The following is a 24411-nucleotide window of genomic DNA, read 5'->3' as shown; positions in this document are numbered from 1 at the left end:
CTTTCAGGGCTGTTTGTAGAGTTTTCTTTGTGTTGGTTTGGTACCAGCCAAGCAACTCAATTTTGGCCTGGTGGCCAGTATTCATGAAAGCAGCAGTCCTGGTGTGATTAATGGTGCTTAAAAGGGAGGGAGTGTAGTTTGTTCAAAAGCCACATACCCTGAAGTGCTGGGAATATTCATTAATTGCCTCTGGAGGAGCTGGCCCTGCACGAATTGATTCCAGCATCAGTGGGAGAGTAAACGTAGTCATTCTTTGAGCCTGGTAGAGCCAGTTTGTAGAGGTGACGTGGTCTCTCCCTGTGCGTAGATCGAGGAAAGCCAGCTGCCTCCACCATCTCACCTTCCATGCCCTGACCTTTTGCCCAGCTCTTTCCCTGGCCTCTGGAATCTCACTGTGTGGCTTAAGGAGGTGTGCGGAGGCATAAAGTTGAAGTAAGAGGGGGGAAAATCAGAGATGGGCTTGAGTGTGAAGAATAGACAACAGATTAGAAGCCTGTGAATTCTTTTAGATTTCCAGAGGGTTTTCCAAGAGAACATATAGTGAAGAGGTCTCCTGAATCAGCAGCGAACCCAGGTCTTCGCATAAGGGCTACTCTATGAAATGATATCATTAAGGCCTTGGATGGGAGACAAACCATTGGTAGAAACAGAAATCCCCAAGCCACTCAGGCCTACTCCAGGGCCTCCTTGTATAAATATCTTCAGTTAGATAGTATTTCAAAATATCTAAATTGTAGACCCTTTTGTGGTTGGTTTTGTTGCTGCTTGTTCAGGGCAAAATAAAAATGCAAGAAATCATCTTAGCATGGAGAAATGCATTTAATGAGTTCCAGAATTTAAAATGAGTTGCTCCAGCTCCTTTTAACAGTCATCTGTATTCCATTGCCGATATTTTATTAGACAGGCATTTAATTAAAGGAAGTCTGTGGGCCAGATTCTTCCCCACATATGTGATTCATATTTGGGAATTTCTCACAGATTTATCTCACCAAATTGTGCCATGTGGCCTGCACTTAAAATGTGAATAATTCCAATTTTATTCTCAAGAACTTCTTTGAAGATTCAAGCCACACAATGCTAAAAATAGCCAGGCCTGCAAAACCAAAATACAGCACAAGACTCATGAAATTTCCACCCAGTGTACAGACCCAAGCTGTCCTCAACTGAGTCAGAAACTCAACTTGCATTATTAGCCTTGGATTCATTTTGATTGTGTTGCCAAGCAGTTTCTGAAAGAAGAAAAAGATTAAAACACTAAACTGTCCTTTTAACTTGTATTTAAAACGTTGGGAATGTACATATCCATAACATCAGTGTTCACATGCTTTTAATCAACTTTTTCCCATTTAACGTGTTACTCCATAGTTCAACACAGATTGGGTTTGGTGCAGTTGTAGCCATTAGTGAGTAACTGGGCTGCCGATAGGCCCCCCCTTAAATTAAGATTTGAGGCCCCCTTCATCATTAGGCTTATTTTAAATCGATTTGCTTCTATCTCGATCACCCTTCTCTGCCTAGGCCCTTACTCTTGTTAGCCAGCATTTACGAGATCTCAGAGTTGCCTTCCCAGGAAAGGCTCCTTTTCCTAGATCTTCTCTGTTGTGTATAAACATCCCTCTTCTGACAGTGCTGAGCTCAGTTACCCTACGGCTAGCCTACCTCTAGTTGAGTCTGTTTTAATTTCTGCAAATTTTACAAATCACACTCAAAAAGAGTCCTTCTGTGCAACAGAGCAAGTCTCCTTGAGCCTGAAAGAGGTGGACATTATAAAATAATCCATTGCAGGTAGCTCTCCGCTGAGGTTGACATTCAGCCACGTTCGCCAAATCCATAAGACCCAATGGCAGAAAAGGTACTGGTGAGTGGACTTTCTCCAGCAGTAAGTGATTAAGGAACTTGACTCTGGCGACATTAAAGAATTTACTGGTGCTGCGTTTTCCTTGTTAGTTTAATCCCATCTGTTTCTGTTTAGTTGAGTGAAACTTAATACAGGAAAACAGGGTCTCTAGTGTGCATGTGTGCATACCTCTAACACTGGTTGCTGGTATTTAAAACATAGCCATGACTTTAGATCAAAATAAGCATGCCACTTAATATAGCAGTTTTCTTTTTATTAGAAAAAATAATAGTGAAAGCAAAAAAAATAAATAAGTATATGCATGATGATTTGGCCTAGTGTTGTAGGCATCAAAGCTCAAAAGTGGCCTGGTTGCCACCTGTTTGGATGCACACTAGAAAAGACTACTTAGTGTTTTCTTGGGTTGTAACCTAGAGATTTTCAAATATTTCCCTGTGAAGAAAAGTTGCACATGCTGATTTGTATGCCCTGTAAATATTGGGGAGGAAGTGGGTAGTCTTAAAAAAAAAAAAGTTCTTCATAAAATAGCATTTAGCTGCAAAAATCATAGAAGAAACTTATAGCACTAGTAACATTTTTTTTTTTCTTATCTTGTGAGAGCAAGTAGACACCCTGGTGGAAGCTAGGGAAGAATGAGGAAATCTTTCTCTGAAAGCTTTACAGATTGAATAGCTTCTGATTTGTTCAGGTCATCTCTCTGTGAATTGACTGAATGACACAGATCCGCAGCTTAGCCTAGAAACTGCCTTCAGCATCTTCTTGGCCACTGGCATTTGGTTTTAACTTGCAGTGGAAGGGAGCTCACTTGTGTCTTCTTGTGGGTTCCAGATCAGGTTACTCTGATATGTCTTGGGGTGGCTTTATATTAGAAAGCAGAGAGGGTTAAAAATCAACTGTGGACACGGGATAGCTGCAAGGCTGATGCTGTTCATGCAATCATGGAAATTGTACTGGAAGATACTTGAGCTTGCTCCTGGGCCATGAAGAGTAGAAAACACTGCGAAATGCAGCACAAACCAAGGGCACTAAGGAAGGAAGGAAAAGTGTGTGTGTGTGTGTGTGTGTGTGTGTGTGTGTGTGTGTGTGTGTTTAGTAAGAAACATGAATTGGAGGTGGAGGTGATACTTGGTATGTGGGCACCATGCTCCTGCTTTATTATAAAGTTGGGTTCTTAACTGTCTCTCAACCAGGACACAGTAGAAGGGTCATCTTGGAGCCTGCGATGGTGTGGAGATAGGCCTGTCATTACTCATGGATGGGCTTTCTGGCTCATGAAACTGGGCTAACAACTGCTTTTTCCTGGGCCTCGAAGTTCCTTTGTAAGAATTAAGTCATCTATCAACTCTGCCTGCAGTGGAGTCTAGAAAGACCAAAGATGATAGGTTTTCCTTAGTCAAGAACACTCATCTGCTGCTCTCTCTACACGCCCCTAAATGACCGACAGATTCCATCCCTTATGCTCACCCCTTTCTGCCTGGAAAGTTGCCACGAAAACCTAACTAACCAAATCTCACAAGCTTGGGCTATATGATTAATCCAACTCCCTTCTGTCCTCTCTGTGTGTATATTTAATACTAGAGATGAAATATTTTATTAAAATTTTCTAATACACCAAATTAATTTTAAAATAGAAAAGGCTGGGGACTTCATTCTCATTTTTGTCATTTGTTTAATAAATTTGAGACATTTTTCTGTTGTACCATTGTATGCACTGTTTTGTCAGCATGTACCTATCTAAGAGAGGAAGCTTTTTTTCGACATTCTGTCTTTATCTTCAAAGCATGGTATGCCTTCTGTTCCCTGCATTATTGGAGCACTGTCTGATGTCTGTTTGTTTTTTGTTTTGTTTTTCCACTGCTGAATACCAATTTGTACTTGGAATACCTGTTTCCTCTAGTGATCCTGTTCACTCAACAGCAAGCTTTAGCACTGACTCAGGCTGGTCATGCGGGTACCATCTTTCACGAAGGGTAGGGGAGCGGAAGGTGAAGAGACTTCACTTTCCTGATTTCACCTGCTGATGAGCCTGAACGTTGTACTGTGAGTGCACAGGGGTGGGGAGCCTTTGGAAGTGAGCAGAATCACTGTGGATGGGGGAGAGGGCCCAAGGAAACAGAGAGCATCTGTGACCGTAGCCTGCATAGGGGAGCTCAGACAGCGAACCAAAGATCGGCTTCGTACTTTGAAGGGGAATCTCTGTTCAAATGAGAATAGAAAAGTTGACATAGTTCATGTCTATAACAGAACTTAGTTGTGTGTTTGCTTGGGGGGCGGGGGTGGGGAGGTAGGTGGGAATGTAGAGAAGACCTCACTGAGCTCAGCCCCAATTGGCTTCTCAATGGCCAATAAGCTGTTTTCAGTTCTGAAATGTACCCCAAATGTAGGCTCTCACAGATACTGTCTGGTTTCGTCTTCTCCCCAGGGCCTAAGGGTGCACTATCTCGGTAAAGCATGGATCTACACTCCCGGGGAGGTTGCTGGCCTCTCAGTAACAGTGCGCTTGGTGGTTCTTTAAGCATGGAAGTCCAAACTCATGTAACAGTGTATGCATGATATTAATATTTCTTGTTAACCTAAACTGAAGAGGCTTTTACTTGTCCTAACAGGTATCTTGCTGTAAACACTGTCAATTGTAACTGTTCTTTTCCCACTGATGCCTGAAGCTTTGTCCTGAGTGCAAGAATGGTATTTTTCATTGGTACGAAGCACCATGTTCCCCAATCCGAACACTGCCACCCCCATGTTCCAACCAAGGAGGATTCTCCTTTATCTCTTCTCCATAAGTAAGAACAAGCTAGCGCACTGGCTATCTGTTTCCACTGGTAGCATTGCTCTCTTTATTTTTCTGCCAGTTGCACCACTGTTGCTTTTCTGAATTGCTTGATGAATGGCGAAGGTGATGTTTAGCTGCTTGTAAAACTTTTCTTAAAGGAACGTGGTCTGAAAAGCACGTATACATTACCCTCAACAGCCTCCTAAGTTATTGGGAAGAGGGCACCACCACTGTGATTGGTAATCCTATACCCTGGTTTTCCTTATGGAACCTTATCATGTCAATAAAACTTGGTCAGGTTTTTTCCATATTCCATTGGGGTGGGACCCAGCTTAGTTATCAGCCTAGAGTGAATCCTGCCCATTCTAGAGACTACCCATTATTCAACACAATACTGACCTTTCTTTGATAACTGGCTTTCAAATGGAGACAGTCTCCAGAGAGAGTTCATTGTATTTTCTTTTGGAGGGAGATTATAGATTTAATAAGAGCCTTTAAAAAAAATAGATGAAAACCTCCACCTGTAATGTATTTCCTGTATGTGCCTTTGGAGCATATTCTAGGTATATAAAGAGAAACCTCATATATTTTGGGACCAAGTAACAGGAAACAAATCATGAGAGGTGAGTGGAATCTAGAAGCTTGCCAAATAAAGGTATTTATTTGAGGGAATATTGAAGAATCAGCTTAGAGAGTTTTAAAATCATTATACTTTTAAAATATTTCAAAAGAGGACTTGAGAAAGCAATCGGTATTCATAGTTTATTCAATATTCTCATTCTCAAATATTTAAATATTGTTTAACAAATCTATGGATTACTATTTTTAAAATTATTGTCAGGTTTTCTAGTGTCCTCCCTTAACAGGAAAAATCACACTTATCCCATTTAAAAAATGGAGATTACCAATTTATTGGCCAGTTTAACACACCGCATAGGTCTAATTAAGAACTAGAAAACGCTCTCTTCCCAGACTTGTGTGAGTTTGTTCTGAGCCTTGAATACAGTTGGAGGCAGTGGATGGCCTAGGCAGCTTGTGCCTGAGCCCGCCGGGGGAATCCAGGCGGGCCTTGGCTTGCTGATCAGAAACCGTCCCCACTGTTTATGCACCACTGACGAAGGGCTGGTCCGGAGAGGCTGCAGTCCTGGGTGATGCTGCAGCGTCAGCTTCCCCAGAGCAGACAGGAGAGAAGAATGATGAATGTGTTTTACTTTAAAAAGAAGGAGAAGCGAAGCCAGTTTCTGGGCTGGGTGATAAATGGAAATCCATAAGTGCAGCCGTGCTAATTTGAAGTTCTCATTGTTTGTGCCATGAGAATGTGTGCATTTAGAAGGATTTTAAAGTATTTACCAGAAATGCTTCCCTGGAGAGCAATATTCATGAAGGCATTTCTAGTTCCTGGGGTGACGTACACTCTTGATACAGATGAATGGCAGGGAGGAGGACATGAAGCAGGGGCAGGAGAACCAGGGCAGGGCGGGGGGTGAAGGGGGGGGGGGATGGGGGGGAGAATAAATCATTATCGAAGAAGTGAAGGATTTGAGAGCTAATAACTGAAAATATAACGTGAGTGCTTTAAAAAAAAATGCCAGGCAATTTTTAGAAATAAGAAAAATAGTTTGTAAAAAGAATCAGAAGCTTCCAGACTTTCAGGATGTAACTGACCTTTTCCTATTCTCTTCAAACTTCTTTTCACCTATTGCCTTAGTACCCAGGTGCTTTCTGGAAAGGTTCCCCCACATTATTGACCCAGAGGCCCTTGCTGAAAGAAATTCCTTTGTTGTCAATTTGTCACAGAGGGAAAAAAGACAATACCCAGGCGTGAATAAGTTCACAGAGTAGCAGTGAACTGTCAGTCACAATTTCTCTTTGCCCAGGGCTGTGTCTTCAAAGCGGGAGGCCGGCTGCATGACTGCAACAGGCTGTGTAAGTCTCACGGACTCGTTTTGTCTAACCACACAACTGTGTGTGTTTGCTTGTTTTGGAAGATGGACTACTTCAGTGAGAACTGCTTACATGTAGGTCTAAGAGCTGTCACCGTAGCGGGTGACTTTTAGACTCCGCGCTTCCCTCCGCGCTTTAAGACGGGCCCAGTGTGAGCACCGGTTGGCACCATGTTTATCACACATTGGTGCCAAGTCAAAAGAGAATTTCAGTGACTCATTAAGCTGCCAAATTCTACTGAATACCCTAGTCATCCTACTTCATTGGTTGCTGAATGGTAAATGAGTTACATGTTTTTGTTTGGACCATGCCACCTATCCATTTCCAACGCCTTGAGTAGATTCTTCTCCAAGGATGCAGCTCAGATGAGCAAAATCGCACTTGAGAGTTGTAGGCCTTTCCCTGCCTTAGCATTGCTGATAGATTCCTAGAACAGGCTTTGTACTCCCTGATTTATGGGTCTAACAGTTTACACTCATCACCCTGCCTTTCTTAGGCCCCAACAAACCAGTTGGAGTAGCTGCTCCAGAAGTGGGAATGGGCCACTCTAATTCGGTCAGTGGTTACACGTATCTTGGGGCTATATGAGTGAATGAAGCAGGCTTTCCCCCAACAACCTGGGCCTGACCGGGGCTGTCCCCTACTCAACCCAGGAACACGGGTTGTTGTGACATTTATGTTTAGTGTCGCTTTCTGAGCCCTGCCTCTGATGTGGTCCGGTGGGAATTCTCCTAGGCGGCTGTCTTTGAAATGGGTCCTGCCTTCTTGGCAGGGTGGCGTCTCTCCTGGAACCCTAGTCTGTTCGCTCATGCTTCCAGCTGCTCCGTCTGCTGAATAGCAGTGTCCCAGGGGGGTGCACAAGGGCAACAGCTTTTGACCTTCGGAGAGTGGAAGTGCTTGTACTTGAGCGTGATCACCCTTATTTTCTCCCTCACAATGTGGCTCTGGGCCTTTTATCTGCTGCTGGATGCTGTCCAGGGCCTAATTGGTACTGTTTCCCCGCCCCTCTCCCCCTCCTCTTCAAGCTAGCCTTCTAACTGCTTTTTCTTCTTGGCTCCAACTCTTTCAATGACAAGGGGAATGCTTTCTCTGTTCCACACCCCTGCAAATGCAAAGCCCAGCACGCTCTCACTTATCACTGCCTCACCTGACCTCACGCACGGCGTGAGAGCTGAAGGTAAGCCCCCGGATGCTACCAGATGGCTGGTGGACACAAAGGCGTGACTCGCAAACAGCAACTCACAAATGCATGAACTGTTTTGATCTCCAAACAGACTGCCAGGATTTCTCTTTTCTAATTCCTATTTGTAGTGATAACATTTTAATTTTTGTGATTAAAAAAAAAGAATAGTGCAGTACCGTGAAACGATTGCAGTTCTCATTGTTGTCACTATTTCTATTTCACGAGTTCCCGTTCTTTCTCAATCATTGTATTCAGTTGTGCACTGGTGTCAATAAAATTGGCATTTGTGAAGCAATTTCTGGCCTTTTTTCTCTGGGTTTCCCTGGGTCTGGTGGTGTGTGGGGTGACTGGGTCTCTTTGTCTAACACCAGGACTTCATTTCAATAATTGCATAATAAAATGCAAGGATTTAAACGCAGGGGTTTTTCAATGTGAACTTCCTGATTCTGCCTTCTCCTCACATTTTCTAATCTTGTTCTTCAAAGAGCAGTGTACTGACCAGTAGCCAGTGGGCAGGATGCATGCTTTCCTTGTTTTTCTGGGTATGGTGGCTTCTCACCCATGTGTCGGTGACACAGCTAGCTGATCAACCCGGGACTGGGTGGGGGCTGCTGGTGGTTTCTCCATGGTTCGCTCAGACTGGGATCAAGTTCACTACCCTGTTTCATTCTAGGCTGTCCTATTTAATAACTTCAAAATGGATATGACAATCCAGAAGGAGAGGCTAGATGTTAAAAAAAAAAAAAAAAAAAAAAACGGGGGTGGGGGGGTTATGCCCAGAAAATGGCACTTCACCTTTTTCTTCAAGATCCTTGATAGTGTGAGGAGTAGCAATGAATTGAAACTACATATTGGAAAATGGAGAAATCATTTACATTGTCTTTCCTCATAATGGTAACAGGCAAGACTGCTGGCTGCTTTAACGTTGTTTGCCCTAATACTAGTTCTAGCAAATCCACATTAGGTAAGAACATTTAGGTGAGAGGTATGTGTGAAACATCCTGTTTAGCTTCCATGGTTTGAGGGATTGATCATTGCAAGATTCTGTTGGCAAAGAGTTTCATGTACACCTCATCTCCTGTGGCTGACTCACCATGGATAATTACACATTTCTGTACTGTTGACTGGGGCATTCTTTTCAGGGGAGTAATTCATTACCTGCCACTTTTTGACTCATAAAAGGGTCTTGGGATAATGTAATGACCTCCAGCTTTGCATTTTTAAATGACCACCTTTGCGTGTAAATGTGATGCTAGTGTTTCTGTCCCAAACAGTGAGAGAGACATGGAGTGACATCACCAGGTATACCGAGCTTGTTTCTGTTCTCTGTCGACTGGGGAGGTAGCTGCTTGACCTTTCTGTAGTGGTGGCCCGTTGTTACGAGATGTAGTCTGTCCTTGCTGCTCCAGTCGTCTCGTCTCCTATTAGTCTAGCTCTATCACCTAGTCATTTCCCACGTCTCCTTGTCATGTAGACGCTGTCTTTCTTGAGTAATTCTTAGAAGCTAAGGCAATAGTTAGGAGATGATTCTATGTGGGGATACACTATGTTTTTAAACTATTGTAATTCTCTAAGCAGAGTTCTCTACCTTATCATTAATTATATAACTGAGGCTCCATTGAATTACTCATACGATGCTATCTCTGTTAAGGCAGCTGCCGCTTAGAAAAAAAAAAAAAAAGTAGAAAGTAATGAAGCCCATGAAGTTTACCATTGAGTAGTCAAGGTTCTAAAGATTTGAAAAGGTGAGATTATAAGTAGAAATCAGGTCCCAGAGGAATTACTTTTTTTTTCTTTTTTTTTTAATACTTCTCATCCCCAAACAGGCTCCCTGACTGGTAGCCCTCACCTTTCAGAGCTGTCCATCAACTCGCAGGGAGGAGCTATGCCGGCCAACGTGATCTTGTCTCCCAACCTGAGCCCCGACACCAAGCAGGCCTCTCCCTTGGTCAGCCCGCTGCTGAACGACCAGCCATGCCCACGGACCGACGACGAGGAGGAGGGCCGGAGAAAGGTGCGGGGATTCGTGCACGCGAGCATGTTATTCTTTTTTGAAATTGTAGTGATATACATAAATTAAAACTGGCCATTTCGCCATTTTTACGGGTAGAGTTCAATGACATTAAGTACATTTTTTAATGTTTTTATTTTGTTAATCCTTACCCGAGATATTATTCTATTGATCACGTAACTGAGGCTCTATTGAATTACTCATATTATTATGCTATCTCAAGGCAGCTGCCACTTAGAAAAAAGAGTAGAAAATAATGAAGCACATTAAGTTTGCACATTAAGTTTTTAGAAAGAGTGGAAGGAAGAGATGGAGAGAAACATCAATGTGAGAGAGACACATCGTTTGGTTGCCTTCTGCTCACGCCCTGACCTGGGCCAGAGCCTGCAACCTCGCTTCACCAGAATTGAACCTGGGAACCTCCAGTCTGCAGGCCGATGTTCTGTCCACTGAGCCAAACCGGCTAGGGTGACGTTAAGTAACATTTGCATTGTTGTACAACCATCATCACTGCTTATTTCCAGAACTTTGTCATCATAACTTTGTACTGTGACTCTGTACCCATTGAACAATGATTCTCCACCCCCAGCTCCCAGAAACCACCATTCTACTTTCTGTCTCTCTGGATTTCACTACTCTAGGAACCTCATATACTAAGTGGAATCCTAAAGTTCTTATCCCTTTGTGGTTGGTTAATTTCACTCAGCAGAATATCCTGAGGTTCATCCATATTGTAGCACGTGTTGCGATTTTATTCACTTTTAAGGTTGAATAATATTCCAGTGCATGGATGTGCCACATTTTGTGTGTCCATTCATGTGTTGATGGATAGTTGAGTGGTTTCCTTCTTTTGGCAACTGCAGACAATGCTGCTGGGAACATGGCGGGGAGGTATCTGTTCAAGTCTCTGCCTTTGTGCTTTCTTGCATATCCTGGGTGGGCGCCTGTGGGAAGCAAGCAAGGTGGCTAACACCAAGGGATTTCTTTTTACTTATTGTTTAAAGAGAAAGCAGACTCTGGCCGAATTGGTTAGAGTGTCATCCCAATACGCCAGGGTTGTGGGTCCGATCCCCAGTCATGGCACATCAAGAACCAACCAATGAATGCATAAATAAGAACAACAACAAATCCCTCTCTCTCCATCTCTCTCTCTATCTTTCTAGTCAATTTTTAAAAATAAATAAAGTAAAAGCAATGACGGGCCTGCTCTAGAGTGGTGCTTCCTGCCCACCTAACCGACGGATCCCAGAGAATGAGTCACACTGGTGTCACCAGCTGCTTGCACCCTTGTCCCTTTGTCTCGGCCACCCTTTGCAGGCCCACAAACAACGAGGCTTCTATTTCCTGAACACCAACCCCACTGGCCACAGCACCCAGGACAAAGGCCATTGTGGTTTCTGCTTCATTTATTTCCTTGAAGACTGCATCACTCTGCCATTTTACTAATTAATTAGCTTTTCAATGCCCACATTTGAACAAATAGTCCTCCTTGGTGGCTAACATACTCATTCGAGGTCTTTCACTGAGGGTAATATTTGCATGGGAGAATATATTCCTAGACTGTTTTATCATCATGGAAATCCATTCTCTTACTCTCCGTAGTTCCTCTCACACAAAAAAGAATACATGACTTTATTTAGACTTGATACTAGCTAACAAAAGATGGCAAGTTAGCCATGTTCCACTTTCTTATAATCAAGATATTCTTAGAGACTTATACTAAAAAATGATTGTGTCTCGTTTCTTTTTATGGACTTGGCAGAGATTCCCAACTGACAAAGCGTACTTCATCGCTAAGGAAGTGTCCACCACCGAGCGAACGTATCTGAAGGATCTTGAAGTCATCACTTCGGTATGTGTAGCATTTCCCCTAAAGCATCAGCTTACATCATTTATCTCAATGAATACTCAGCTTTCGGAGAGAAGCTGGATCTAATTAAATGTTGGATTGTCTGACCAGGAGTTTGGTCCTAGATTATAGAAATGAGACAGTAATATATTTAATTCGGAATGTGCTCTATAAAAAGTTTTATAGTTGGGATTTTTTTAAAGTGTGGAGGCAGGATGTGTCTAAAGTGGAGAAAATGAAAACTAAACATTTTGCTGTCTGCATGCATCGATGCAGAACATTGTGCGTATGTTGCCCGTTGTCAAATGCAGCTATTTATTCATTTTGCTTGAAGGAGACCTCACAGGGAATAGAAGCCTCGTTTTATCTTTCATAATAAATTGAGCCATGTCAGCAAAATCTGCCAGAAGTCTGTCTTTTATTATTTTAATCAGTTCTGTCCAGCCTTGGAAACAAATGTAAAGCCTTGCAGGTGTCTTTCTGACCCCTGGGTGCAAGGAAAGAACTGGCCTTTTGGAGGTCAGCGGAATCACTGGGTATGTGTGCCTCCGGGGCGTCCTGCGTGGTAACTGGCCCTGGGCAGGTGCTCAGGAAACACCCTGGGACCCAGCCCTGCCTCTCCTCAGCAGGATGACTGACACTGTGTGAAGGCAGCGGCTTTATCTCCCTGGTTCAACCACCTAAGTGCTCAGCATTTTTACAAAGGAGCGGAGATGCAAGTTCCTGAAGGACTGAACCAGGGGGTGGTCAGTGCTATAAAGCAGGATTGCCCAGCGAGCGGGCTAGATGGAGGTTTTGACTTGAGGAACTGCCCATTTCAGAGATCTGTCCTGGCTTCAGCAGTTTTTTGGTAGCCAGTCGCAGGAAGCAGGAATAAAGAGATGGGTGCTTCTCGTCCCGTCTGATGAAAGGGGACAAGCAGTGAGGCCTGGAAACGCCTGGTGCCCCCAAGATGCTGCAGACCCAGCGGGAAAGGCCCTGTGTTCCGGGCGCAGGTGGCTGCAGCATCACTCCCGAATTGCAGACCCTCATCATGCATCTCTACACCTCTAAGTGTGGCCTCCTTTTCTTCCAGTGGTTTCAGAGCACAGTGAGCAAGGAGGACTCCATGCCCGAAACACTGAAAAGTCTCATATTCCCCAACTTTGAACCTTTGCACAAATTTCATACAAATTTTCTCAAGGAAATCGAGCAACGACTAGCCCTGTGGTGAGTACAGTTATGTTTAACAATTATATTTCCCCTCCCCCCCACACACACACACCCCTTTCCTCTTGCTCTTCCCATTGTTACTTCTAGGTTGTTCCTTTTAAGCAGCAGTCATGAGAAAAGGTCAGAGCAAGAAGCTGGCTTAAGACAAGCCAACCTTAAAACGGTGTCCAGTTAGGTTCTACATGTATTTAGATCTCATCCTGAATCTTTTCCCCTTGATTTACAATTCTTCAAAATGCATGTTTTTGTATGATAATTAAATGAATGTCACGAAGTAAAGGTAGTAGTTAACGTCTGGGAGGAACTTTTAGGGGTGCTGGTAATACTTCATTGGTGCTTGCTTTATAGTTACTTGTTAAGTGTCTGTATATCTCATGATGCAGTTTTCAGTATTATATTTCACAGTGTTTAAAAGTGCTTTGAAAGATACAGAGTCCTCTGCAACACACACACACACCTTGAGTCCTATTTCTAGCAGTTTATCTTAAGGATGCATTTTAGTATGTGAAATGGCATGACAGAGAGCTTTATGGCAGGATTAAAAGATTAGAAATGGCACTGGCCGGTGTGCTCAATTGGTTGGGTATCATCCCATCCACCAAAGGGTTGCAGGTTTGATTCCCAGACAGGGCACATGTCCAAGTGGCGAGCTCGATGCCCGGGTTGTGGGCTCGATCCCCCATAGGGGGTGTGCACAAGGCAGCCAATCGACGTTTCCTTCTCACGTTGATGTTTCTCTCTCCCTCTCCCTCTCTGTCTAAAAATCAATAAAGATATTTTTAAAGATTAGGAATGACCTAAATGTCCATGAATAGTAGATTTGTTATAAATAATGTTGTCTGTTTATGAAACCAAGTAAACATTAATCTGGGAGGAGAGTGTGGAGCGGAAAAGCAGGAAAGACTATGTGCTATATAATGCAAAACCTGAGACACCCTTACCTCAAGTAGAACGTTTTTGAGAAAAATTCTTCTGGGGTTTGTTAACACAGTTATATGTAGATACAGAGGGAGTTGACAGTCTACTAAACACGCATTTAAAAAATGCCAGGAGAAAAATAGCAAAAGGCTTCCACTATTTTTTTGGCAGAAATGGAACCCACTATATACTGCATCCTTACCGCAGGTGAGAATTCGGTTGAAAGTGGTCTCCAGGACATTAGACCGTAGGACCTGGAGGAGCCGGGATGAGTTTGTCTTTCCCAGGTGATCCCAGGTCATGGGTTCAAGCATCAGCTTAGCCGGTTAGCAGAGCTGCTCCTTTTGCTGTGAAGTGAAGGTGGTCAGGGATTCGGCTTTGTCTGTTCTTTATACCTAGAGACAATTCCTGCCCATTTCTCTTTCCTGTGATGGAAAGGTGAGAGGCTGCCCTAAGATGCCTCAGGGCGGAGAGTACAGCCAGGATGACAAATACAGATACAGGTCAGTCTCACTGAGCATGGGGAGAGATTGGAAGTCTTAGTCAAGCTTGGTGCTGTGAGTAGAAGAGAAACACCACTTTTCAAATTAACCCAAAAAAAATCTACATCGTCCAACTTAATTTTACCTTCCCAAGTTAGTCTACCTGGAAACTCACAGTTGCAACCTGCCCTGTGGCCTCATCATCCCTGCAGAGTTGAATGATGCTATCACAATGGAGGCAAAGACTTCACAGCTCAGGAGAAACCTGCCAACAATTGGTTTTCTGTCCAGTGAGACATATGCCAACGTAGTCTTCACCTTCCCAGGGCTCAGAGCATCGTTGTTGTTTTTTAAGCAATTATTTCAAACATTTACAATTTTCACTTTAAATGCAAAATAGGAGATAAAAAGGAAAATATATTGAAAAACATATCATACTGACCCTTTGCCCCACATACAGACATCAGCTTTGATATTTGCTTTTAGGTAATTAGGTGAAAAAATAAGCACAAACTTAAAACTATTCTTTCTCTCCAAAAGAAGCTAAGTTGAGATATTATACTTAACAGATGTGTGATCTCCATCCAAAAATGGTTTCTCTACTAATCCACAGCCTTGCCACATGCTGCCCATCCCTGCCTTCTCAAGCAGGTCTTCGTGTGAGCATATGTTCTTGAAACTGACCGTGTTCCTTACTACTCATTAAGGTTGCAAAATAATATTGAATGTCAGCTGTAATTTAAAAAAATAAAATAAGCAAATAAAAACAATTATTAAGGTTGCTATAGAAACGCACGGGGCTAGCACCAGACCACACAGAGGATATGAAAGCGGGGAGGACCTTCAGACGATGCTCGGGAACATCTGGTGCAGACTCAAGCCAGCTGGCCTTCCAGCACAGCCCGCTGCCTGCATGGGACAGCTGGCTCCGTGCTCATGCTCCAAAGGTCGAGCAGTGGCCTCTGCTTCTCCAAATTATGATAAATATCTCACCAGCTCCACCTGGAGCTGGACTCCTCCCCAACCGAGTCAGCCTTAGAGGAGGCGATACACTCAGCACCAAAGCAGCAGGGCAAGATATTTGTGAACATTCTGTAGGAAACCCACAAGCCATGATCGCTCCCAGCCTGCTCCACTGGGCCCTGTGCACCACCAGATCCCAGCAGCAGATGCCACACCTTGTAACGGTGTTTCCGTCCCCTACCCCACCGCCCACCACCCCCAGGGGAGCAGGGAAAGGGAGACAATGGGAGCCAAGTCTGGCATGCAAACCCCAGGGGCTCGGGCTCCTTCAGAGTTACCAACAGCTTTGTAGACACAGCCAATGCCAGCCCCTTGTCACTTGGAAAAAAACATTTCATTAATACTGCAAGAACTAATGACCACTTTTGTTTAGACCTTGAACCAGCATGTTTTTAACTTTCCCAACCCAGCAGGATAAGTTGTCATGCCTAATATATAAATCGTCACCATCCCAACATTTCGATCTGGATGTATGGCACATTGCTACAGGTATTAGGTGACTAACATCAGTGTTGAGGCAAAAAGGCAGCACATGAGGTGCAGAAACACAGGTAAGAATGACCTGAGTGGTTGAAACACATGGTCACTGATCACAGGTTCAAGGACAGAGAAAGCTTGGGGTATATACCTGTATACACTGTGGACTCAGTGCTGGTGTCCCTATGACATGTTTAGTCCACAAGACTTAAGTAATGTTGGGGAGGTCACACATAGGACATTGCATCAGTTGGCAGTACCTGGCAGCCCAGCATGGTGGCTTTCACTAGCTCTTGCCACTAGAGAGAACGTTGGAGAGCGGTATTTCATTCTGGAAATAAATGCCATTCCTTTGGATTTATCCGTGACGGTAAATCTTTAGCATCTGGACCTTGTCTGTGAAAGAATATCCAATTGCTTAAAAAAAAAAACAGCTGCTGACATTTGTTTTCTAGAGGGTTTTCAGTAGAGTCTCTTTCAAAGTTCTATAATTTTATTCATGTTTTACTTGAAAATACCAGAAAGCATATAAAAGACTCAAAGCCAGTTGACATGACCTTCAGTAGCCTTGCAAGAGTGGACCCAAACCCAATTGATGACGTGTCTCAGGAATAAATGTAAAAGTCTGTGACTCAGTTCAACTAATCAGTTCTTCCAGTGCATGATGAGGAGGACCTGGCTTGACAGGGACTAATGGCAAAAGGCTGAATGAGAATGAGTTTAGTGTGAGCAGATAGAATAACATGGAGATAAGCCAGTGTCTATATCTGTAGTTGTCAACATTGGCTTCTCTTTAAAATCACCTGGAAGCTTAAAGAATCTCGCTCTCCAGGCAGAACCCCAGAGCAGTTATATGAGAATCCCTGAGAGGCGAGGCCTAAGCATCCGTAGTGACTAAAGCTTCCTGGTGACTCCCACATGTAGCAAGGTCACGACCCTCTGCCCTAGACTGCCGCACTAGACAGGGACCGGAGCATGGAAGACAATTTCCCCTTGAAACGTCAAGGCTCATAATACTCTGCCCAGTTCGGAGTTTCACATTGGAAATGGAAAAATTAGAGAATGCATTTAATTTTTTTCAATGATTATTGGCCTTGTATGCATATATGCATGGCCCATGGACACAGACAGTGGGGCGGTGAGTGCCTAGGGCGGGGGGCGGGAATGGGCTGGAGCGGGGTTAACGGGGGAGAAAGGGGACATATGTAATAGTTTCAATAATAAAGAATTATTTTTAAAAAATGATTGTTGGAACTTATGAGCATTTGGTCTAGAAGAGAGAAGTTTTTAGAAAATATGATGGACTCTCTTCAGGTTGATGGATGAAAAAGGGAGTATATGTCTTCTTCCCTTAAAGAAAGGATCGGATTTCCAAAGAGGCGCATTGTGTCTGAATACAGAAAAGGGCTTCAGAACACCAAGTTCAGCTTAGCATTGAGAAGCTGCCTCCCAGGTGATGAGCTCCCCCGCCCCCCCAACTCGGGGCTCCTTGAGCAGAGGTTGACTATTTGCAGGTATTTATTGGGTGAAACCCCAAACCTGGCTGTGCATCAGGGTCACCTGGGGTTGGGGGAAGGGAAGTTTGGAAAAATACAGACTTCCAGGCCGTCCCAGCCCTCCGGAATCAGGTCACTGAGGGGAGAGCCGGGTGCTTGTTTCTTACAGTGCTTCTGAGCTAGCTGTGATGACCACCTTTTCTGGAACCACCGATGTGGCTGCTTCCGACAAACCTGAGAGCCTGTGATCCTTTGATTTGCATTTTGGTTATCACTCTTGTTGCTTTCTTCTTCACGCAACAAATGAACACATGAGTGGGTGGGTGGGTGATTCCAAGAGCATCAGGCCCACTGGGACTTGGGTTCTCAGAGGAGGGGGCGGGCCTGTAGGGGCAGGAGGCCCAGGCCAGGTCTGCCTTGGAGGACACGTGTGCTGTCAATGCCTGCACAGAAGAGGCAGCCTGTGAGTGAATATAGTCAGTGAGAAGGATGGACACAGGAAAGTTCACCAAGACAAGAGTTCACACTGAGCTACGACTGACAGACCATATGTGTGTGTGTGTGTGTGTGTGTGTGTGTGTGTGTGTGTGTGTACATACTATGACATGAAAAGCATGGGTTGGCTCGTGCAGGCTGGGGTGACTGCGATCCACCACCACACCACCTGAGGTCTGTGTCTCGCTGTCCATGGCCCTTGCAGTTTCATTTCTTTTGTAAAATGCAGATTGCAGTCTTCACATCACAGGGCCCTTTCCTGCACTCAGTGAGACCCTGCTTGTGAAAGGGCTCAGTCTTCTGCTCCGCACATAGAAAGGGGGAAAGCTGATTGTTTAAACTCTTTAGTTTGAAATAATTTTGGAGTTACAGAAAAGTTGCCAAGACAGTAGTTACTGCACATCCCTCACCCCCCCTCCTCCCCTGATGTCAGAGTCTAACTTCACCTTGCTTATTCGTCAAAACTAAGAGACCAGGGTTGGCCACTACTATTAACTAAACCCTAGACTTTGTTCAATGAGATTTAAAATTATTATTTAACGGAAAGAAATCTGAAGTTTAATATGCACCTAAAGTTCCCCAGAGTTTGGTACTTAAATGACAGCCGCCATGCTTTCCTTTGCAGCCATATACTTCCATCAACTGTGGAAAATTATAGGGGAGAAACATTACCAGGAAGTTTTCCTAAATGATTAGCTGAACCCCAGCTCAGTAAACACACCTGCCCCTGTCCAAATGGTGCGTTCCCCTAAGTATGCACACCCCAGAAAAGGGTGGACGTTGCCTCCTGGCAAAGCCCGAGTTTCTGTTTACTCAAAAACAAAGAAACAGGTTTGATGACTTCTGAGAACATGAAGAATGCTCATACTTTTGAGAGCAGGGACGTGTTCCTCAGCTATTCCAGTCATTCAGAGGAAGTCACTTCAACCTTTGGCATTCAGGCGGGAGTCCCACAGCCCAGCCCTGCGGTGACTGGCAGGCGCTGAGCACGCACTGGCCAAGTCACTCCCCAGAGATGGATGAAGACCTGCCTGGTACCGGGTGCCCTGGCGGATTCTGCAGTGAGCAGAGCTCGGCTTGCAGCTGGCGGGGAGCTGGGCTCCAGGGAAGAGTCCTGCAAAGAGGCCCTCTGACAGGCTCTGGGCACACAGTTCCCAAGAAGGACCAGCTGCTTTTTTTTTTTTTTTTTTAAGAAACTTGAGGCAGTTCCCTTGGAAGGAGTGCAGAAATCGAAGGAGGCAGGAGGACTGGAAAGACTGGAAGTGGAGATGTCAGTGAGCAGACAAGTCAGGGCTCAAGAGACAGAGGAGGGAAGGGGAGGCCCCTAGAGCTTGGAACCCAGTTGACTGGGAGGATGGTCATGAAATGAAGAGAGAAAGGAAGAAGCAAGTAGGAGAGGAAAGAGGAGCTTGCTTTGGGGCACAGCGGTGGTAAGGGCTCCGCAGTGAAGTTCTGCAGGCAGTTGCTAGTCTCAGGCTTGGGAAAGAAATCCGCTGTAGGTGCGGGTCTGGGAATTATTCTCAAGAAGAATCCAATCTTTAAGGAAGAGACGGTTGCAGCTACAGAGCCAGGTGTATTGAATACACCTTTGGGGCAACTTTCCATCCAAGGAGCTTATGGCAGAGCAAGAGCCAGCCAAGGCAATAGGAGACGCCGGTGAGACTAAAAAAGCAAGAGGAGGGGTAGGGATCTGAGAGGAGGGGGGGTCTTGGAGAGTGAAGATGGGAGGGCAGAGGTGGTTTCAGGAAGGAGGTCCCTGGTGTGCGGGAGAAGGCTCAAGACAGAGGGCGTTCTCCAGGGCAGAGGTGAGGGGCATCCTTGAGGGCTTGAAGGCTTTTCTCTCGGGGGGTGACAGGCTTGCAGGCTGTTGTGATCAGGAAGTTTACAGGTGGAATGTTTTTATCTCACCAAGACACTGCGGCGGCTGAAGTAGAGTGAAGATGATTGAGTGGTCAGAAACTATTTCATCCACATCTCCCCCAAAGTGTAACATTTTTAAAAGTATATATTTTTATTGATTTCAGAGAGGAAGGTAGCGGGAGAGAGAGAGATAGAAACATCAATGATGAGAGAGAACCATTGACCAGCCGCCTCCTGCACACCCCATACTGGGGATCAAGCCCACAATGCAACCCAGGCCGGATCGAACCATGACCTCCTGACTCATAGGTCAGTGCTCAACCACTGAGCCATGTCAGCCGGGCAGAACACTTTAATAGTAGCCCCAAGGAACAATCATAGGACAAAAATAAATATTTTTCTCAAAAAATTAAACATAGAATTACCCTATGATCCAGTATTCCACGCCAAGGTATATAAAGTAATGGAACAAGAGACTCAGCAGATACTTGTACCTCAGCGTTCCTAGAGCATAACTCACAGTCATCAAAAGGTGGAAACAGCCCAGAAGTCCCCTGGTATGTCAATGGGTACAGAAGATGTGGGACACCCACACTTTGGAATATTTTTCAGCTGTAGAAAGGGAGCACATTCTGACACATGCTACAGCATGGACGCACCTCGAGGACATGAAGCTCAGTGAAATAAGCCAGGCACAAGAGGACAGGTATTATATGATTCCACCTGCACGAGGTTCCTAGAATAGATAAATACATAGAGATAGAAAATAGACAGTAGTTGCCAGGGGCCAGGGAGAGAAATGGGCATACGATTTGGGAAGATGAAAAAGCTCTGGGGATGAGTGAAGGTGGTGGCTGCACAACAGTGTGAACATACTTAAGGTCACTGAGCTGTACCCTTAACAGTGGTTAAGACAATATATATATTTACTTGAGGCTCGGTGCACAGATTCATGCACATTGAAAGAAAATTAATTAGAAGGTGGTCGGCGGGGCGGGACTGGGCAAGACAGGCGGACACGCCCTGGAGCCAACTTCCCGAGGTCCCTTCCCTACTGGTTGCACCTGGTGCAGCCTGCGCCTTAAAGGGAGTCTGCAGGTGGGGTCCCTCAGCCTGGCCTGCGGGGATGGGGCCAAAACCGGCTCTCCAACATCCCCCAAGGGGTCCCGGATTGCAAGAGGACGGTTCTCAGTGATGCACCCCAGGATCGGGCTCCCTCCACTCTGGTTCCAGGTGTGTCACCTAAGAACTGCAGCTGCCAAGTCACCACAGCTTGGCAGCTCCTGCGTTGAGCATCTGTGCTCTGGTGGTGATTGCACGTCATAGCTACTGGTCAGATGGTCAGACACTTAGGCTTTTATAGAGAGAGATAATATGTAACCAGAGACCTCAGAACAGTGCCTCGTCCTGAGGGCCTCTGGTCGTGCAGTTACTGTGTGAGGTGCTGACCAGTGCATTCCTGCATGAACTCATGTGAAGCTCAGGGCCTGGATGAGCCTCAGGGGCCGTGTGCTTGCTCACTGCAGGGTTTCCATTCTGACCATTGGCAGCCAGGCCTCCACGGGTCAAAGTGCACTGAGGACCCCAGTTTAAAGCTAGCACCATCCTTACATTGAGGGGAGAGCTCAGCTCTTACTGATTCAGACTGTGGGGGGGAGCCTGGGGTTTTCCAAGTGCCTTTTTCATCTGAGGGCAGACCTCACAGCGCTCACGTTTCACTTTTTCTCTTGTTCCTCATTCTTGGAGGCTCTTTTCATCTTCCATTATTGTTTTCCTTTATTGCCCAACAGTGTGGGAGGTCTCAGGTGCACATACTCTGCAGATGGGAAGTGAAACTAGCCCTTTTACCTTTCAGAAGTGGCCGAGGAAGGGGTGTTGGGGGCAGTCATCTCAGTCGGTGAGCTGCTGCACTTCCCTCCCCCACCACCGAGGGGAATATGTTTGATATTAACACCTGTTGCCTGGCCCAGCCCATGTTTGAGTTGGGATCATTATGGAAAATGCTGGAAAGGAATCCCCGTGGTGGGCCAACCTGCTGCCGTGAGCTCACTGCATGCACACCTGAGGTTCCCGTAGGCGGGGCCGGCTGGGATACTGTCCTGACAGGCCCCTGGGTTTCCTGCAGTGACCACCACCCACCTGGTCTCCCTCCACCACCCAGAAAGGAAGCTCTGCCTTCGATCAGAAGCAGTTTCTCGGAACATCCACTCCCAAAGGGGCAGTGTCCCCTTGTGGTTGAGACAGGTATTTGAGCCAGGCCTGAGCGCACGCCGTGTTCCACACATGTGCACACACATGCACACATACCCTCAGTCCCAAGAGGCGGCTCCATCTCTGCATCAGGAAGAGCGGATCAGACCTGGCTCCGTACTTTGTAAAGGTTGCCGGTGGCTGAGGCCGGCTTTGCCCGTGCGGATAGTGTACCTGATAGGAAAGCTTTGGTCCCCCTGAAGCTGGTATCTGTACTACCTCCCACTTCCACATAAGGAAAGGGTCTCATTTCTGCATTATCTTGTTATTGCCCAAGATCTGCATATTTGTCAAGGTTGGTTGACTGTGGAGAATCGTGTCATCATTTCCTGCAGTAACAGTGACTGCCCCAGTGGGGAGGTCTCCTGTCGCCCCCGAGTGCATGTACAAGGGGCAATGAGAACTCGACTCCTTTTAGAGTAGAATCAGCAGCAGTGCCTTTCTCCTGGGACATTCTTGTGTGACCTGTCCCTCTGCCTGAGGGACATAAATGGCCCCCAAACAGGCTTTGAAGTCAGGCAGCTCTGACTTCGAGTCCCAGCGCCATCCGTGTTTACCACTGGGTGTCCTGGGGCACGTCACTGACTCCTTTCAGCCTCAGTCTCTTTACTTGGGAAGTGGAGACAGTGATATCTTGCCTGTGATGGGTGAAGGGGTTTGTAAAGCATTTAGCACAGTTTCTAGAACCTGGTGGCAGTCAACACACAGTAGCTAAAACCCTCCCCAGTAAAAAATTTGCAGCCACCACCCTCTGCCCCCCCACCCCCACCCGCCAGCCCCGCTCCCACTCTGGCACTGTCCTGAGAGCTACACTCTTCCTTACAATAATGCCATCAATAAAAGAGCCCGAGTTCTGCTTTTTCGTGTGTTCTGCATCAGGATCCATGCAAATCCTTGTGTCAGCAAACTTGGCCAGGGCTTTCTTTCGTTTATTCAACGAATATTTATTGCGTCCCAACTATATATCTGTCACTTCTCACTCTTCAGTGAACAAAGCAGGCCACAGCTTCCGTTCTTCTTGGGCTTGCATCCTACGTATATCCTCTGCTCTGCTCTGCTCTGTGTCCAGGCGGCAGCCAGAACCAGCCTGATGAGATTGGGCAGCAGGGCCTGGGAGAGCGAGCCTGTTCTATCTTCTACTTAAGCCAAGACAGGAGAGCAATGAGTATCTGGGACTTCTCTCAGAACAGAAGTCGTCGTCAGTGTTCTAGAGGCGTTAAAAGAAAACCATGGCTTTAAGACTGGAAATACGCATACAGTGAAGCACCTTGCTTTTTTTTTTTCAGCATCTTTTAAAGCATTTTCCCTTAAATTCTCTCATTTGATGATCAAAATAGCCTCGTGGGATTACCCTGTATTTCCCCGATGGAAAATGCGGCTCTCGGAGGCAGAGTGCCTTGCAGGGAAATGGTTCCCGGTAAAGCTGGGCAGGACTGCATCCCATTGCTTACTTTCCCTGGAGGCCAGGAATGAACCCGGCGGCTGGACAAGTAGTTACTGACGTTACTTATTCTCTGGTTCTGTTCTGGTAGAACTTACTGTGATAATGGAAATACTCTATGTCTGCATAGGTCAGTGTAAGAGGCCCTGGTCACATGTGGCTGTTGTGCACTTGAAATATGGTGCATGTGGCTGGGGAACTGGATCGTTACGTTTCATTTCATCCTAAGTAAAGTAAATATTTAAGTAACCTTATGTGGAGACTGCACTGGGCAGCACAGTCTGAGAGGCTCGGAGGGGAGGCACAGTGGAGTGGAAGAAAGACAGCAGACACACTCTTCCCTCCCCATCACGACCGCACGCCAGCACCCTGTGTCCTTCGCCTCCCACCTTCTCAGACCTCGAGTCCTTGAGGTGGTTATCAAAAAGCGGGATTCCAGGGAAGTGCTCTGAGCCTCCACTCCCACTTCGGCCAGGACTGGGCTACTTCTCTTGTGTAAAAACTTTTGTGTGAAGAAGATTTTCATTGGTTGTAAAAACAAAACGGTGCACAAAGGGTTCGAAGTCCCTGCCTTCACAGTCAGTAGCAGTGAAAGTCGTTGGAGACAAGGCAGTGTGGTCGCCCTCGAAGGCGCTTGGGGGAGTACACATGCGAGGAAGATGAGGAAGTTAGGACAAGACGGGCATTGTGGCTATCCCATGCGGGGAATCACTTACTTAATTTATATACATTTATTTAAGGTTTAAAGCTTTACATTTGTTTGTTTCAAAGGCAAGAAAGACGCTTCAGGGTCACCGATCTTCCCTCTATCTTCTGCTCCCCTCCCCCCTGCTCACCACTGTCCACCCAGGGTGCCAGGGATGGTGGTTGGTGGCGACGGTTTCCTTATCATACACCTTGTCAGTCATATGTGGGAGCTAGCTTTTCTTGGATTACCTGCTTTATTCCTGACTGTAAAGTCCCCGTGCTCTGAAAGCAAACTGCTTGTCTTAGAAAATAAGCAGGATGTTTTCAGTTGCCCGAGTCACAGGTGGGCACCTGCGGAAAACTCTTGGGAGGGAGTGCTGTCCAGGTCACTGAAGAGTTGGAAACACTGTTTCGCTGCGTTTTAACATGTGGCTCATTCACAGGACTGACCC

The 24411-nt window shown here is 45.7% G+C and overlaps 1 protein-coding gene across 4 annotated transcripts in view; it reads left to right on the top strand.

Moving 5' to 3' along the window:
- Positions 1-24411, top strand: part of FARP1 (FERM, ARH/RhoGEF and pleckstrin domain protein 1) — a 277592-nt gene that overhangs the window by 225855 nt on the left and 27326 nt on the right. For 2 of the 4 annotated variants that reach the window (XM_036296613.1, XM_036296615.1), the window contains exons 14-16: positions 9615-9772; positions 11532-11621; positions 12694-12827. In XM_036296613.1, coding sequence (XP_036152506.1) covers positions 9615-9772; positions 11532-11621; positions 12694-12827 — 382 coding nt within the window. Of the gene's footprint in view, positions 1-9584; positions 9773-11531; positions 11622-12693; positions 12828-24411 lie in introns of all 4 variants that reach the window. The other 2 variants (XM_036296614.1, XM_036296612.1) reach the window with 1 other exon arrangement.

The sequence above is a fragment of the Myotis myotis genome, unplaced genomic scaffold, assembly GCF_014108235.1.
Source record: "Myotis myotis isolate mMyoMyo1 unplaced genomic scaffold, mMyoMyo1.p scaffold_m19_p_3, whole genome shotgun sequence".
NCBI classification, from domain to species: Eukaryota; Metazoa; Chordata; class Mammalia; order Chiroptera; family Vespertilionidae; genus Myotis; species Myotis myotis.
The sequence above is the reverse complement of the archived record's forward strand: the minus strand, read 5'-3'. Positions and strand labels throughout refer to the sequence as shown.